Genomic DNA, 18,874 nt, shown 5'->3' with positions numbered 1-18,874 from the left:
TTTGTGACACTTGCAAAAAAGATTTCCCCTAGATGATGAATACCGGTACGTATGTAAAAATGTATAGATGGTTAGAAGTCACTATAACAACCAGTAGCCGGCTAGTCACAGTTGTAGATCGATGAGGAGAAACATTTTTTGCAGGTGTCACGGACTCTATTTGCTGATCAATGAAAACATTTGATTTTCTGGTTATTGATTATATATGTTCTCTTTTTATCTGGAATTATTGTATATACATGATATTAGCCTGTTATTATTTTATTGCTGTTATTTGTTTTTTATTGTATTTTTATATGTTCTTTTTATGGATTAATAAATGTTGCTATATGTTTTATTTAATTGGGAATGCGACTTCTAATTTCATCAGTTATTTGGATAGTACTTTTTTGATAATAGTTTTAGCGCAGACACTACTTTTTACATTCCCTCTTATTATAAACCTGTCCTGCAGCAAATAGGGATTTCCTGCCATGAAACTTACCTGATGCCAAGAATGGCTCACAGTGCAGGAGGACTCAACCATCCAGCCTTCTTCAACAGAGCTCCAGAGAGCTTTACTAGACAGCTTGTAATTAACCTTTTAGGAAAAATTCATTGCCGGCTTTGCTCTGAAAAGAAGATTTCTTAATGCAGTCCTTTGTGCTGGAAACTATTATTATTTTTTTCTTTCCCAAATTGCTCAGCTTAGAGTGAACATTGTCTGTCATTGATGCATTGCCAGACCTATCTGGTTTTATTAGTTATTTTCTTTTTACAGGACAACATTATCTAGTACCAGCAATTTCCCCATAAGGCTTAACGAGAGAATATATTCATAAATATTTAGCAGTGGGAATCGGCTACCAAGGCTTATCATGGCTATTCCTCTTTTCATTCATTACCATTATACTTTGTTATTATGTTACAAAGTGGGGTGGGGGGGGTCATTTGTAACATGCAAACATGTGTTTACATATGTGTATGTTCATGGATTCACAGTTTTGTTGCTGATCACAGATAGGAAAACAACTACTTTGATTGCCCTACCTGTGTGCACAGCATGCATTGTATGTTAACACAGGCAAAATTGTATCTAAGTGCTGCTCTCCTGTTTTCATATAGCGCAATTCCATTATTAATAAATAAACATGGGGCAAACAATTTAGATGCTGGTGGGCCATTAGCTCAAACCTCACATCCCACAATACACAAGCAAACTGAACTGTGTTAGCTCATGTAATTTCTCAAAAACAGTCAGGAACCCACATTGGCAGTTTACATAACTCACTCTTCTCTGTCACAGTAGGCAAGGTAAAAAAATATATTTGTTTTACAAATTAATTTATTTCCTTCTGTGCATCGCAATGAGCTAGGACTGAAAATACTTAAGGATAATTTCCAGCAGTGAAAGGTGTGACAATTCATGATTAAATGCGGAATATCGCACATTGGATTTTCTGTCATCTCTAATTTTAAGCAATTTTGTTTGGAGTATAACTAAAAAGCCATTCTAACCAAGAAAGCCATCGTATGATTGCTGTCACACAACTCTTCCATTTGTAACAATCATGGAAAAAATATTGTATGACATCTCATTATACTATTTGATTAAAAGGAGAGAATACAGATGTTTAATAGTAGTAATAGACAGAAACTATAAACATGTAATGGATGTGCTGGGGAATACTTTCTTTTTACTAATATTGGCCTACACACATGATGCTGGCAAAGGATGTGCTGGGGAATTCTCATTTCTGTAATATCACAGTACACATATGAAGCTGGCAGGTAACTCAGCACAAGCCTGATAGCAGATTGGTTCAATTAGCTTTTGCAAATACTGCTTTCTGTGCAATTTAGCACAGTGACACATTTCATAGTCTGTGAGCAACATGGATTCCTCAGAATGTGACAATATGTAGATTCAGAGCCTTCACTAAATGTGGGTACAGGTTGCCATCTCATAGCTGTCATATAAATATATGTGAAAGAAACCATACTATCTTTTAAAAAACTGTAAATGTAAAAATGATTTCAGTTATGGTGAAGTGGGTGGGGGCAGGGCTAAACACGGCATTCTGACCCTGACCCCTGATGTGAGAGGCCAAATATGATAGCGTTTGACATGTGGCGGGGCCTAATGATGCATATCTTGTGACCATGCCCCCATGACGGATCCACCTCCCGGACAGATTGATGCCAGTGTTGGCAAGTATGATTATGACTTTCCATACCTCTTCACTGTTTTGGTGACAGGTTATTATAGGAAAACACAAAGCAAACAACCCTACCCCTTGTCTTGCATCTACCCCTTTTGTGTTTAATGTGACTACAATAGACATTTCTGGGGTAAATTTATGAATCTGATTTTCTGGAAGGTTTGAAAAGTAGAGATGTTGCCTATGGCAACCAATCAGATTCTATTTAGCATTTGATTAGTACATTTTACAAAATGGTAGCTAGAATCTGATTGGTTGCTATAGGCAACATCTCCATTTTTGAAAGCCGCCGGAAAACCGCAGCTTGATAAATTTACCTCTTCAGAGTTTACCTGTACTTTTGTCAATACACAGAAAAATTAAAAAAACTGTACATAAAAAAACAGTACAGCAAATACACAAAACAATTACTTAAGATATATATTAAAAATATGTCAGGGAGATATTTGCATCAATATGCAATCAATTAAAATACATATAACATATTTCATATCACAGTTAACAGTTATGGAGTTGTTAAAAGTGATTTTACTTATATGCTATCTGTAAACATGAAATTATATATTAAACCAAAGTGAATTGATAATTGTTGTTTTATTTTTTAATGTGTGAGTGTAGGTTTAGATAAAGCATTTGCTTTCAGTCTTTCTCCCAACAGTTCTCTACAAAAAGTGTTGTAAAGGTTATCAGTACAACCCATTTCACTTCCAGTGGATTTTCTCAAAGACCCTCTTTTTCTTGACAGGCCATAATGACTACATGTGCCCCGCAACCAATCAGTGCACCATCGACAAGAACAGGAGAAAGAGCTGTCAAGCCTGTCGACTTCGCAAATGCTATGAAGTGGGAATGATGAAAGGGGGTATGTACTGAGTGTATTGAGAGATGGAACTGCTGAACGTAAAATATATCTCACTTTGTTCTAATCAAAGGAACTTATGTACAATCTAATCTAGAACACATCTGAGTTTGTTGATAAGTGTTTACAACCAGCATGCTCTCGGAGCACTCATTTGAAATGTTTACATAAAACAAATGTATGCACGCAGTAATTTGTCCTTTAAAGTGTCTCTAAAACGTGACATACAAAATAAGTGTCTTACAAAATTACATTTGAAATACAAATGCAATGGATACATTAATTTTTGGAGAATACTGTATACATTATTTTTTTTTTCCATTTGTCAGATGAAACAGACAGAAGTGAAAATGTGTAACTCTTTTACCAGATAGGAATAAGTTTCTATACTCAGAGAATGAACCTTTACATGTGGCCAAAAAATATAACCATTCTGACTCTCTTTAAACATTATTCCCCCAGAATTTCCGCGGCGTTAAAACTATTACCGTTATTACGGTAGTTTTAACCCGGCTTTCTGTTTGCAGCTAAAAGCCGGAGTTGAAACTACGGCAATAAGTGTAATAATGCGCATTATTTACATAATAACGGTAATAATGCGCAGACCGCATTACTTTTACTCGTAGCGCGGCCAATTGAATTCCCCCCTATATGGCATAAATAAAAACCTGACATTTTACATTGCCAGCTTGTTATCTGTCCTTGCAGTATTTGAAAGTAGTCGATTTAAGCACATAATTTTGGAAACTATTTGGCTCCTTTGGCAGAAAATTGGAGATGATTTCTGTGTAGGTGGGAACTCAGTGTGGAATTGTTTCAGTTAATGCTGCTGCAGCTCCCAGACAGCAAATGGGATTGATGTAGGTAAAATTACTTATTCACTACCTATTTAGAATTGGATGCAGTGGTGGAACAAAGGTGGAACAGTATATCTCCAATAGCAAAATTTGGGTAGGATGTTCTCACCTCCCTGTCTTCTATTCTTCTCTCAATAAAATATAGGGTCTCCTTTTGATCATGTGCAGTGCCTGGGTGGACGCATGTCTGTTTTTCTTGCATAAGTACAGCATATGAACATCGGAAATGCGTACACATATGTTCGCATGTAGACTTTTACGGATTGTTGACTTGTATCTTGTTATACCTGGAAAGGGCAATAATAGGCAAGCATTGCCACATTACATATGGACAAATACACAATATGCATTTAGGAGGCATATATCTAGTGGGTGCTACAGAATTGCTACAACAATAGACAATGATAATGACCAGCAGCACTAATTAGCTGCTTTAAATTGACTAATTGTGTATTGACCCCCTCAACTAATCATACTTACATCATTAGCGACACAACAATATTATATGAAATCACAGCCATCTATTAGCATTACTTAATTGCTAGTTACTAATAACATTGTCAAGCCACAACTGCACAGCATCTCTATGCTTTCTCTACGCCATCTTTACACTATAGTGGGACGCAAATGCTACTGTTTTTGAGCTGGATCCATCTCAAAAAGTGTCCAACACAACATATGGACATAAATATACTTTTATTATGGTCATCTTTTCTCTACACAAGTTCTTAACACATTTACATCTACCTCTAATTGAGCTCTATAATGTGTAAAGTGAAAGCTAACCATAGTTAATTATTTTAAATTATAGTTACAACATTGTTTCCATATCCGTATAGCTTACTTTTATCTTATTTGAAGATATTTCCAATATGGCATATAGGCTTTTGTGGCACATTAAACATGGTATTGTAACACGCTAGTTGGAAACCACGGTTCTTCATTTGTAATATTCTCAGTATGAAAAATATTAAAATACTACACAATTGTAAAGTTTAATTTTGATGAGTGAAATAAACATACCTACCAATAGCTGTTACCTATAATAGGTGCTGCTGCAGGCCACATAGACTTCCAGGTCTACTACTCTAGGTTTTTAATCTTCAAGTTAGTAAAATCACAATACTCTTGGCTGCATGGTGAGAGCTAAACTGGCAGAGTTACTAGCACAGAAAAACTCTACATAAGTGTTTCAATACTCTAAAAACACTGCATAATTTGAAAACCAATTGTATATTAATGGAGAGAATACTTCATCTGTGAAGCCATTGCCAAAATCAAAATATTTATCTTTTAAATGGCAAATAGGTTTGCAAAATACAGCTGATTCAGTATACGCTTAGTGTAGAAAACCAGAGGGTATATTTACTAAACTGAGGATTTGAAAAAGTGGAGATGATATAGCAACTAACCAGATTCTAGTTATCATTGTGTAGAATGCGCTAAATAAATGATAATTACAATCTGATTGGTTGCTATACACAACATCTCCACTTTTTCAAGCCTACAGTTTAGTAAATATACCCAGTAGAGTGTAATATAACCAAAGCAGGCCATATGAATGCTCAATCTGGACACATATGAAATACAAGTTAACCCGTGCATGACACTTATGCATTCTAGTCAAATCAAGCTACTTAAGGTGTTAAAAAAGTTCTTGTCATGCATTTGGGCCATAGCCCAGGCCTCCTCAGGGGAAGAGCGTTACTTCCCGACGTAAGCGCCCTTTTTTAACGTGGTTTTGTCAAGAGATGAGCGCACTCGGATTTCTGAAATCCGAGCCCACCCGAACGTTGCCGATCCGAGTCAGATCCGAGACAGATCTGGGTATTGGCGCCAAAATCAAATGTGAAACCGAGGCTCTGACTCATAATCCCGTTGTCGGATCTCGCGATACTCGGATCCTATAAATTCCCCGCTAGTCGCCGCCATCTTCACTCGGGCATTGATCAGGGTAGAGGGAGGGTGTGTTAGGTTAGGTGGTCCTCTGTCCTGGTAGATCTCGTACTGTTCAGTTCTGTGCTGTGCTGTGCTCAGTCCAGTGGTGCTGTGTCCTGTGCTCTGTCCTTCTGAGTTCAGTGGTGCTGGTGGGTCCTGTGCTGTGTCCTGTTCACTTCAGTCCAGTGGTGCTGTGTCCTGTGCTCTGTCCTTCTGAGTTCAGTGGTGCTGCTGGGTCCTGTGCTGTGTCCTGTTCAGTCCAGTGGTGCTGTGTCCTGTGCTCTGTCCTTCTGAGTTCAGTGGTGCTGCTGGGTCCTGTGCTGTGTCCTGTTCAGTGACAGTTCAGTGGTGCTGTGTCCTGTGCTCTGTGCTTCTAAGGGCATAGTTATTTCCCCATTATTTCCAAGTGTTTTAAAAAATAAAAAAAAGTTATAAAAAAAAAATACAAAATAATAATAATTTTTTTTTTTAATTAATTACAACAAAATTTGCACAACCAATCCTGCAGTATAAGCCCATTGGTACTGCAATATTACCAAGTTCACACATTCAGCAGTAAAAGTCCAGTGGTACTGCAATATTACAAAGTTCACACATTCTGCAGTATCAGTCCAGTGGTGCTGTGTCCTGTGCTCTGTCCTGCTCAGTTTAGTGGTGCTGCTGGGTCCTGTGCTGTGTCCTGTTCAGTCCAGTGGTGCTGTGTCCTGTGCTCTGTGCTTCTAAGGGCATAGTTATTTCCCCATTATTCCCAAGTTTTTAAAACATAAAAAAAAAGTTATAAAAAAAAAAAAAAATTATAACCAAATTTGCAAAACCAATCCAGCAGTATAAGTCCATTGGTACTGCAATATTACCAAGTTCACACATTCTGCAGTATCTTGTGCTACATATAATGGAGACCAAAAATTTGGAGGATAAAGTAGGGAAAGATCAAGACCCACTTCCTCCTAATGCTGAAGCTGCTGCCACTAGTCATGACATAGACGATGAAATGCCATCAACGTCGTCTTCCAAGCCCGATGCCCAATCTCCTAGTACAGGGCATGTAAAATCCAAAAAGCCCAAGTTAAGTAAAAGTAGCAAAAAGAGAAACTTAAAATCATCTGCGGAGAAAAGTAAAGTTGCCAATATGCCATTTACGACACGGAGTGGCAAGGAACGGCTTAGGCCCTGGCCCGTGTTCATGACTAGTGGTTCAGCTTCACCCACGGATCTTAGCCCTCCTCCTCCTCCTTCCCCCCCCTACAAAAAATTAAAGAGAGTTATGCTGTCAGCAACAACAAAACAGCAAACAACTCTGCCTTCTAAAGAGAAATTATCACAAATCCCCAAGGCGAGTCCAAGGGTGTTGGTGGTTGCGAAGCCTGACCTTCCCATCACTGTGGCTCGGGAGGAGGCTATTGATGATGTAGCTGGCGCTGTGGAGGAACTTGATGATGAGGATGGTGATGTGTTTATTGTAAATGAGGCACCAGGGGGGGAAACAGCTGATGTCCATGGGATGAAAAAGCCCATCGTCATGCCTGGTCAGAAGACCAAAAAATGCACCTCTTCGGTCTGGAGTTATTTTTATCCAAATCCAGACAACCAATGTATGGCCATATGTAGCTTATGTAAAGCTCAAATAAGCAGGGGTAAGGATCTTGCCCACCTAGGGACATCCTCCCTTATACGTCACCTGAATAACCTTCATAGTTCAGTGGTTAGTTCAGGAACTGGGGCTAGGACCGTCATCGGTACAGGGACACCTAAATCCCGTGGTCCAGTTGGATACACACCAGCAACACCCTCCTCGTCAACTTCCTCCACGATCTCCATCAGATTCAGTCCTGCAGCCCAAGTCAGCTGCCAGACTGAGTCCTCCTCAATACGGGATTCATCCGAGGAATCCTGCAGCGGTACGCCTACTACTGCCACTGCTGCTGTTGCTGCTGTTAGTCGGTCATCCTCCCAGAGGGGAAGTCGTAAGACCGCTAAGTCTTTCACAAAACAATTGACCGTCCAACAGTCGTTTGCCATGACCACAAAATACGATAGTAGTCACCCTATTGCAAAGCGTATAACTGCGGCTGTAACTGCAATGTTGGTGTTAGACGTACGCCCGGTGTCCGCCATCAGTGGAGTGGGATTTAGAGGGTTGATGGAGGTATTGTGTCCCCGGTACCAAATCCCCTCGAGATTCCACTTCACTAGGCAGGCGATACCAAAGATGTACAGAGAAGTACGATCAAGTGTCTTCAGTGCTCTGAAAAATGCGGTTGTACCCACTGTCCCCTTAACCACGGACATGTGGACAAGTGGTTCTGGGCAAACGAAGGACTATATGACTGTGACAGCCCACTGGGTAGATGCATCCCCTTCCGCAGCAACTGCTGCATCAGTAGCAGCATCTTCAAAATGGCTGCTTGTGCAAAGGCAGGCAACATTGTGTATTACAGGCTTTAATAAAAGGCACAACGCTGACAACATATTAGAGAAACTGAGGGAAATTATCTCCCAGTGGCTTACCCCACTTAGACTCTCATGGGGATTTGTGGTGTCAGACAATGCCAGTAACATTGTGCGGGCATTAAATATGGGCAATTTCCAGCACGTCCCATGTTTTGCCCACACCATTAATTTGGTGGTGCAGCATTACCTCAAGAGTGACAGGGGTGTGCAGAAGATGCTTGCGGTGGCGCGCAAAATTGCTGGACACTTTCGGCATTCAGCCAGTGCCTACCGCAGACTAGAGGCACATCAAAAAACCATGAACCTGCCCTGCCATCACCTCAAACAAGAGGTTGTGACGCGCTGGAACTCCACCCTCTATATGCTGCAGAGGATGGAGGAGCAGCAAAAGGCCATTCAGGCCTACACAGCCACCTACGACATAGGCAAAGGAGTGGGGATGCGCCTGAGTCAAGCGCAGTGGAGACTGATTTCCGTGTTGTGCAAGGTTCTGCAGCCATTTGAACTTGCCACACGAGAAGTCAGTTCCGACACTGCCAGCTTGAGTCAGGTGATTCCCCTGATCAGGCTGTTGCAGAAGCAGCTGGAGAAAGTGAGGGAGGAGCTGGTAAGCCATTGCGATTACACCAGGCATGTAGCTCTTGTGGATGTAGCCCTTCGTACACTTTGCCAGGATCAGAGGGTGGTCACTCTTTTAAAGTCAGAGGAATACATTCTAGCCACCGTGCTTGGTCCTCGGTTTAAAGCGTATGTTGTGTCTCTGTTTCCGGCGGACACAAGTCTACTGCGGTGCAAAGACCTGCTGGTCAGGAGATTGTCCTCGGAAGAGGACCGTGACATGCCAACAGCTCCACCCTCATTTTCTTCCACATCTATGGCTGCGAGGAAAAAGCTCAGTTTTCCTAAAAGAGGCGCTGGCGGGGATGCTGATAACATCTGGTCCAGACTGAAGGACCTGCCAACCATTGCAGACATGTCTACTCTCGCTGCATTGGATGCTGTCACAATTGAAAAAATGGTGGAGGATAACTTTGCTGACACCATCCAAGTAGACATGTCAGACAGTCCATATTGTTACTGGCAGGAAAAAAAGGTAGTTTGGAAGCCCCTGTACAAACTGGCTCTATTTTACCTGAGTTGTCCCCCCTCCAGTGTGTACTCGGAAAGAGTTTTTAGTGCAGCGGGGAACCTGGTCAGTGAGCGGCGAAGGAGGTTGCTTCCTCAGAACGTTGAAAAAATGATGTTTATAAAAATGAATAATCAATTCCTCAATGAAGTACAGCACTGCCCTCCCGATAGTACAGAGGGACCTGTGATTGTGGAGTCCAGCGGGGACGAATTGATAATGTGTGATGAGGAGGAAGTACACACTGTAGGGGGAGAGGAATCAGCGGTTGAGGATGAGGACGACATCTTGCCTCAGTAGAGCCTGTTTAGTCTGTACAGGGAGAGATGAGTAGCTTTTTTGGTGTGGGGACCCAATGATTGGTTTGTTAAAGTGTGCATGTCCTATTTCAACAACATAAGGGTGGGTGGAAGAGCCCAAGGACAATTCCATCTTGGAACTTTTTTTTTTGCATTATATGACCAATCAACAGTCGTTTGCCATGTTCAAAAAGTAAAACCAAATTGCAACAAATTCAATAAATTAAACCAAAAGTAAAATGCCCTGTCATAATTTAAAACAAGAGGTATTGTCGTGCTCTAGAACTACTGTATTGTTGTTTATATTTTATAAACACTACACTTGAAAGCTTGAGTCTTTCAATGAAAAAGTAACTATCCATTGCACGAATATTTGCAACAGGGACAATTTAAGGGTTAAGAAAGTCAACAAATAACACTTCGACGCTGTCTGTCTTTATAAACACTAGACTTGGAAGTTGGAGGAGGTATTGTGGCCCCGGCACCAAATTTACTACCGGGGCCACTCCACTGTGCAGTCCATATTTCGGTGTATCAGATATTAAACAACGGTGACAGTTGATGCCCAATTTTTTAATCATATTGTTGGCGCTGTAAAAACTTGTGTTCCGGGCCCACCACACTACGCAGTCCATACCCTTTTTTGGTGGAATTCTGACCCGTGGAGGTTTTTTTTAATTATATTGTGGCCTCGGTACCAAATTGTGTACCGTGGCCACCACACTACGCAGTCCATACCCTTTTTTGGTGGAATTCTGACCCGTGGAGGGTTTTTTTAATTATATTGTGGCCTCGGTACCAAATTGTGTACCGTGGCCACCACACTACGCAGTCCATACCCTTTTTTGGTGGAATTCTGACCCGTGGAGGGTTTTTTAATTATATTGTGGCCTCGGTACCAATTTGTGTAGCGGGGCCACCACACTACGCAGTCAACAAAGATAGATGCGTATCATAGATAAAGTACATTCAGTGTTGTGGGGCAAATTGAAAAATATTCAAAATGCACTGTCATTATCAAAAACAAGAGGTTTTGACACGCTGAAACTCCAACATGTATATGATGGAGAGGATGGAGGAGCAGCCGTATGTGCAGTGTAATGCAGACCTGTTGAAGGTTTACTATATATATTTTATTGTGGTGGCCAGTGCCCACTACTCTACGCAGTCCAGATACTTTTTTTGGGTGTAATTCAGACCTGTTGAAGGTTTTATCTATATTTTTTATTGTGGTGCCCAGTGCCCACTACTCTACGCAGTCCAGATACTATTTTTGGGTGTAATGCAGACCTGTTGAAGGTTTTCTATATATTATATTGTGGTGGCCAGTGGCCAGTCCTCTACGCAGTCCAGATACTATTTTTGGGTGTAATGCAGACCTGTTGAAGGTTTTCTCTATATTATATTGTGGTGGCCAGTGGCCAGTCCTCTACGCAGTCCAGATACTATTTTTGGGTGTAATGCAGACCTGTTGAAGGTTTTCTCTATATTATATTGTGGTGGCCAGTGGCCAGTCCTCTATGCAGTCCAGATACTATTTTTGGGTGTAATGCAGTCCTGTTGAAGGTTTTCTCTATATTATATTGTGGTGGCCAGTGGCCAGTCCTCTACGCAGTCCAGATACTATTTTTGGGTGTAATGCAGACCTGTTGAAGGTTTTCTCTATATTATATTGTGGTGGCCAGTGGCCAGTCCTCTATGCAGTCCAGATACTATTTTTGGGTGTAATGCAGACCTGTTGAAGGTTTTCTATATATTTTTTATTGTGGTGCCCAGTGCCCACTACTCTACGCAGTCCAGATACTTTTTTTTGGGTGTAATTCAGACCTGTTGAAGGTTTTATCTATATTTTTTATTGTGGTGCCCAGTGCCCACTACTCTACGCAGTCCAGATACTATTTTTGGGTGTAATGCAGACCTGTTGAAGGTTTTCTATATATTTTTTATTGTGGTGCCCAGTGCCCACTACTCTACGCAGTCCAGATACTATTTTTGGGTGTAATGCAGACCTGTTGAAGGTTTTCTCTATATTATATTGTGGTGGCCAGTGGCCAGTCCTCTACGCAGTCCAGATACTATTTTTGGGTGTAATGCAGACCTGTTGAAGGTTTTCTATATATTATATTGTGGTGGCCAGTGGCCAGTCCTCTACGCAGTACAGATACTATTTTTGGGTGTAATGCAGACCTGTTGAAGGTTTTCTATATATTATATTGTGGTGGCCAGTGGCCAGTCCTCTACGCAGTCCAGATACTATTTTTGGGTGTAATGCAGACCAGTTGATGGGTTTTTAATTATATTGTGGGGAACACTCCTCTACGCAGTCCAGAAAGATACCTCGTTGCAATGTTTTGTACTAAAAAAAAAAAAATATTGTGAGGTGTTAGGTGTTCAGAATAGCCTTTAAATTAGTGGAAATGATTGTTATTGAATGTTATTGAGGTTAATAATAGCGTAGGAGTGAAAATAAGCCCAAAAACTTGATTTTTACACTTTTTAATTTTTTTTCCAAAAAAATCCGAATCCAAAACCTTAAATCCGAACCAAAACCTTTCGGCAGGTGTTTTGCGAAACAAATCCGAACCCAAAACATCGCGAAAATCCGGATCCAAAACACAAAACACGAGACCTCAAAAGTCGCCGGTGCACATCCCTAGTTTTGTCCACATGTCACCACCTCATCATTCTTCTCCATCACCTCATCCTTCATTTTCATTGCCACATCTATCCAGATGTCTATCCAGACACAGGGATCTCTCTCAGCGGTCCTGAGTATCACACTCCTCTCACTCTGTCACCCCCGGCAACCACCAACCACTCCCCACTGTCACCCCCGGCAACCACCAACCACTCCCAACTGTCACTTCTCCTTCAAGAAATATATATATTTTTTTTTAAAATATTTATAAACACTTTTAACAATTAACAAATTAAATTAACAAATTGAAAACATCTTAGTATACCAAATTTCAGCCCTTTCTGAATTTTTTTTTCCACACACACTAAGAATTTAGTAGGTCAGTGTATAACTCCGCCCAGCAGGTGGTGCTGCAGCTTGGTTTTATTTTTTCCACACACACACACACACACACACACACACACACACACAGACAGACTAACACACGCCACTAGACATTTATATTATAGATGTAGACAGGCTGCAAACATGCACTGAACTTCAGATGATTAATTTAACTAATTTAAATTTAAAATAACTCTGTTTAATAGGTTGAGCAATTTTAGTGTCATGATGCAAATCACATTGTCACATACCCACACTTGTTCCTTGGACCTGCCCTCTGGGATCTCATGACGCAGAAGTACAAATTGTAGACAAATATAATCTTATGACATTTAATCGCAGAGACTGAAAATTGCCTTTGTAGCCTTTGTATTATTATCCCTAAATTTGGCGAGTGAAGTTATCTTCAATACCCAATAACAGAAATATGTCAAGAGGAAAGATCCGCATTGGACAAACCACTATAAAACTAATATAATCAATAGATACAGCTAATCCCACATTATATATATCATCATCAACATTTATTTATATAGTGCCAGCAGTTTCGTCAGCGCTTTAGAATATGGGAACAAACATTACTAAAACAATACTGGATAATACATGCAGAGAGGTAAGAGGATCCTGCTTGCAAGCTTACAATCTATGGGACAATAGTTTGATACACAAGGGTAAGTGCTATATCTAACTGCATATTTGTCCAGCAAGAATTCAAAGGTTAAACAGTATTTAGTGGGCTGTATGTTCAGTCACACAACTATGTTGGTCGGAGGGTTGTTGTCTTGTGTTAGCTGTGTAGAGGGTGGTAATAGGTAGAGATGGGCGGGTCCGGTTCTCCGAGAACCGAACCCACCCGAACTTTGGGTATCCGAGTACCGAGCTGAGCAGCTCGGTACTCTCCCGCCCATTCCAAATCCAAATCGAGGCCGAACGTCATTGTGACGTCGTCGGATCTCGGGACTCGGTTCTCGCGATACTTCAACTTTATAAATACACGCCTCCACAGCAATCCATCGCCATTTGACAGAGGGAGAGAGCAGGGTGTAGTCATAGGCTAATTAAAGCAGGGACAGAGGATACAATATTGTTCTTGCAATTGCTCTAACCAAAATCGCTAGTGCAGAGGGGAGGATAGAGGTTTATTATTTTTTCTTCATATTTGGCACTCCCCAACGCTTTTGGGGTGTCCCCCATAATTGTGCATTAATATTTCTGGCTGTCAAAAGTCATATCTGTCAGCAGTATCTACTAAATAATTTGTAGCACACCTCAGTGCTTTTGGGGTGTCCTCCCTAATTGTGCATTAATATTTCTGGCTGTCAAAAGTCATATCTGTCAGCAGTATCTACTAAATAATTTGTAGCACACCTCAGTGCTTTTGGGGTGTCCTCCCTAATTGTGCATTAATATTTCTGGCTGTCAAAAGTCATATCTGTCAGCAGTATCTACTAAATAATTTTTAGCACTCCTCAGTGTTTTTGGGGTGTCCTCCCTAATTGTGTATTAATATTTCTGGCTGTCAAAAGTCATATCTGTCAGCAGTATCTACTAAATAATTTTTAGCACTCCTCAGTGTTTTTGGGGTGTCCTCCCTAATTGTGCATTAATATTTCTGGCTGTCAAAAGTCATATCTGTCAGCAGTATCTACTAAATAATTTTTAGCACTCCTCAGTGCTTTTGGGGTGTCCTCCCTAATTGTGCATTAATATTTCTGGCTGTCAAAAGTCATATCTGTCAGCAGTATCTACTAAATAATTTTAAGCACTCCTCAGTGCTTTTGGGGTGTCCTCCCTAATTGTGCATTAATATTTCTGGCTGTCAAAAGTCATATCTGTCAGCAGTATCTACTAAATAATTTTTAGCACTCCTCAGTGTTTTTGGGGTGTCCTCCCTAATTGTGCATTAATATTTCTGGCTGTCAAAAGTCATATCTGTCAGCAGTATCTACTAAATAATTTTTAGCACTCCTCAGTGTTTTTGGGGTGTCCTCCCTAATTGTGCATTAATATTTCTGGCTGTCAAAAGTCATATCTGTCAGCAGTATCTACTAAATAATTTTTAGCACTCCTCAGTGTTTTTGGGGTGTCCTCCCTAATTGTGCATTAATATTTCTGGCTGTCAAAAGTCATATCTGTCAGCAGTATCTACTAAATAATTTTTAGCACTCCTCAGTGTTTTTGGGGTGTCCTCCCTAATTGTGCATTAATATTTCTGGCTGTCAAAAGTCATATCTGTCAGCAGTATCTACTAAATAATTTTTAGCACTCCTCAGTGTTTTTGGGGTGTCCTCCCTAATTGTGCATTAATATTTCTGGCTGTCAAAAGTCATATCTGTCAGCAGTATCTACTAAATAATTTTTAGCACTCCTCAGTGCTTTTGGGGTGTCCTCCCTAATTGTGCATTAATATTTCTGGCTGTCAAAAGTCATATCTGTCAGCAGTATCTACTAAATAATTTTAAGCACTCCTCAGTGCTTTTGGGGTGTCCTCCCTAATTGTGCATTAATATTTCTGGCTGTCAAAAGTCATATCTGTCAGCAGTATCTACTAAATAATTTTTAGCACTCCCCAGTGGTTTGCGCTCAGAATGGATTCAAAGCAGTCCACATATGATCTGAATGAGCAACCGGGTTCTGTCACCAGTCCTGATGTTAGTGTTCCCAGTACGTCATCTGGCCAAGGCAATGTCAAACAACAGAGTGTTTTCAAATTAGTGCAAAAAACAAAAACCAAAAAAAAATTTACTGTATTGAAGCGAAAAAGAAGTGTAACTGAGCAAAAGTTAAGTGACGATAAAAAAAAAATTGCAAGCATGCCATTCTACACACGCAGTGGCAAAGAGAGAATGAGGCCTTCACCTTTGGCTATTAGTGGCAGATCCCAAAAAGTTACCCAGCCTACAATTGGTGCACAACTACTGTTACGCGTCAAAGCCGAGCTGCAAGATAACAGTGAGGCATTACAGGAGAATATTTGCTCTGATTCACAAATGACAACAATCCCTGTGGAGAGTCCATCCAACAGTGGGATGTCTAATCGTGAGCATTCTGCTGATGTGTGCCTTAATAGCCCGAGTGTAGCCGGTGATACCCAAATTGAGGATGCCACTTTGGAATTAGAAGAGGATGAGGGGGAGATTTGTGTAGGCGACGAGGGCGCTAATGATGATGTTGATGATTATGATGCAGACAGATACCAAATTGCCTTTCTCAATTTCTATTTATATTCTAGATTATATAACGGCTGAATAGTTTTCTATTTTACTCCTAGTGGAGAGAGGATCTGATGCAGACAGATACCAAACTGCCTTTGTCCATTTCAATTTATATTGTACAGTATATAACGGCTGAATTTATTAGTATTTTATACAAGTGGAGGGGGGCCTAGAGAGACAGAAACCAAACTGGCTTTCTCCATGTCAATTAATATTGTACAGTCTATAACGGCTGGATTTTTTTGTATTTTATACAAGTGGAGGGGGGCCTAGAGAGACAGAAACCAAACTGTCTTTCTCCATGTCAATTAATATTGTACAGTCTATAATGGCTGAATTTTTTAGTATTTTATACAAGTGGAGGGGGGCCTAGAGAGACAGAAACCAAACTGGCTTTCTCCATGTCAATTAATATTGTACAGTCTATAATGGCTGAATTTTTTAGTATTTTATACAAGTGGAGGGGAGCCTAGAGAGACAGAAACCAAACTGGCTTTCTCCATGTCAATTAATATTGTACAGTCTATAATGGCTGAATTTTTTGGTATTTTATACAAGTGGAGGGGGGCCTTGAGAGACAGAAACCAAACTGGCTTTTTCCATTTCTTTACATATTTAACTATAAGTGTAGGGTGTAATATACATTCAAAGACGATGGCTGCATTGCCAATATGCATAGATGGAGAGGAAGACAATCTGTTTTGTGTGTAGAATAGGCCTACCAACGAAGAATTAAACTGTTTTTTTGGATGATTTATTACCTCAACAATTAGATTACTTGTCTCTAAAACAGTTGGAGCACTAAATTGGGTTAATTTAGGCCCAAAAACATGGATTTTCCAAAAAAATAGCAAAACAAAACCAAACAAAACCAAAACCAAAACCAAAACACGCAATGGCAGTTTTGCAAAACCAAAACCAAAACACGACGGTAATCCAGATCCAAAACCGAATCCAAAACCAAAACACGGGGGTCAGTGACCATCTCTAGTAATAGGGTAACCTAGGGAGATTAAGCGGGTGGCTAAGGAATATTATAAGCTTGTCTGAAGAGGTGGGTTTTCAGAGAACTCTTAAAAGTTTGTAGACCAGATAAAAGTCTTATTGTGCGAAGGAGGGAATTCAACAAAGTGGGTGCAGCCAGAAAAAAGTCCTGTAACCAAGAACGGGAGGATGTGATGAGAGTGGAAGAGAGACACAGATCTTGTGCAGAATGGAGTTGTCGAATAGTATGTTGGTGCAATTTTGTTGGTGGCCTTGTATGTTAGAAGAAGAATTTTAAATTAGATTCATTAAAAAACAGGCAACCAATGTAGAGACTGGCAGAGTGTCTCAGATAAGGATGAACGATTGGCAAAGAAAATCAATCTAGCTCCAAAGTAGATTGTAGGGGTTCGAGTCTGATTCTGGAAAGACCAGTAATGAGGGAATAGCAATAGTCGATGCGGGAGACTTTTTTTCTTGAGTTAACTAGGGCTCAATTAATTAAATTATATCAGTCTGTATTAGTGAATTAATTGAGGTTAATGCAGAAAAAGAGTCATAAATGTCACCTTCATGGAAAGAGTCAGGTTGATGTCTATGTCTTAGTTCATCTAGATATTGATTGTTCTGGCTGCTAGTGCTGCACAGCATAAATAAATGAAGTCAGCTGTTACATGATGGGTAATAAGTTATTTGGGCTTCAACATAATTTCCCACCAACTTTCCCTAGCACTGGCCCAACAAATTTCCCACCAACTTTCCCTAGCACTGGCCCAACGTATTTTTCTTTATTGAAATTTTAAAGGCAGTGTTGACAATTAAATACATAAGCAGAAGTAACAATAGCCAAACCACCAGATTGAGGACAATTATATTGAAGTAAATAATAAAAAAAACAGTATGATATGAATGAAAAGAGTATAAGAAAGACGAAAGAAGAGAAAAAGACAAATAAGAAGCGGGAAGGGGGACAGATGTAGAAAGGTGTGGAAAAGAGAAGGAAGGGAGTGGTTTCCTGGCATAAGAAAAGGGAGTCGGGATGGAGAGTTAACTCAGGCTGCTGCTAGATGGAGGAAGGAGAACAGGATTGGACAGGAATGCATACTTTCCAGAATCCTGAAATTAAGCCATAGACTCCAATTTGCGTAATGATTAGTAAATCTATCAGCTGATGATAGAACTAACTCATTCATTGCTCTGTAGAATTCCAACCTCTGGAACCACTCTCGAATGGATGGGGGGATAGGTGATCTCCAATGGGTTGGTATCACTGCTTTTGCAGCCGAAATGAGATGTTTCAGAATGGATTTTTTGACATGAGAAATTGGAGTATTGATCCAGTTAAGGAGCCAAAAAGCCAGATTATCAGGGACAGCATCCCCCAACATTTAGGAGGATAATTCTAGGACCAAAAGGGACTGAGTACTGTGCAGTCCCACCAAATTTGTGTGGGTGTAAATTTTTGCTAGTTGATCTGGGCACCTATACCATCTCGAGAGAACTTTATAAATGGTTTCTACAACAGAGCCGCTGACGGAGCATGCATGAGTGGTCTCAAAGATTGCTTGCCATTCTGCCAAAACCCTGTCTCCCAAGTCCTGTTCCCAAGCCGTGGTGAACCTGGGTAAGGAACTGAACAGATTTTCTACTAGGAGTTTTTATATATATATATATATATATATATATATATATAAATATATATATATATATATATATATTTATATATATATATATATATATATATATATATATATATATTGGAGAGTAAATGAGCAGGGCAGCTTGAAGCCGAGCACTTTGTTTCAAAAACGGTGAGGTTTTCACTTGTGTCTGCATGGGGGAACCCGGATGATACAAAGTGCTTAATTTGGAGGTATCTAAATACTTCGAAGTGTGGAAGTTCCCATTTAGCCTGAATGTCA

At 40.2% G+C, this 18,874-nt stretch overlaps 1 protein-coding gene across 1 annotated transcript in view; it reads left to right on the top strand.

Annotated features, from left to right (window-relative positions):
- ESR1 (estrogen receptor 1) overlaps window positions 1-18,874 on the top strand; it is a 196,660-nt gene that overhangs the window by 99,824 nt on the left and 77,962 nt on the right. The window contains exon 3 of the mRNA XM_075203583.1: window positions 2,947-3,063. Coding sequence (XP_075059684.1) covers window positions 2,947-3,063 — 117 coding nt within the window. The remainder of the gene's footprint in view (window positions 1-2,946; window positions 3,064-18,874) is intronic.

Source organism: Mixophyes fleayi, chromosome 3, assembly GCF_038048845.1.
Source record: "Mixophyes fleayi isolate aMixFle1 chromosome 3, aMixFle1.hap1, whole genome shotgun sequence".
Classification (NCBI taxonomy): domain Eukaryota; kingdom Metazoa; phylum Chordata; class Amphibia; order Anura; family Limnodynastidae; genus Mixophyes; species Mixophyes fleayi.
Note: the sequence above shows the minus strand (reverse complement) of the source record. Positions and strands in the feature narration are given on the sequence as shown.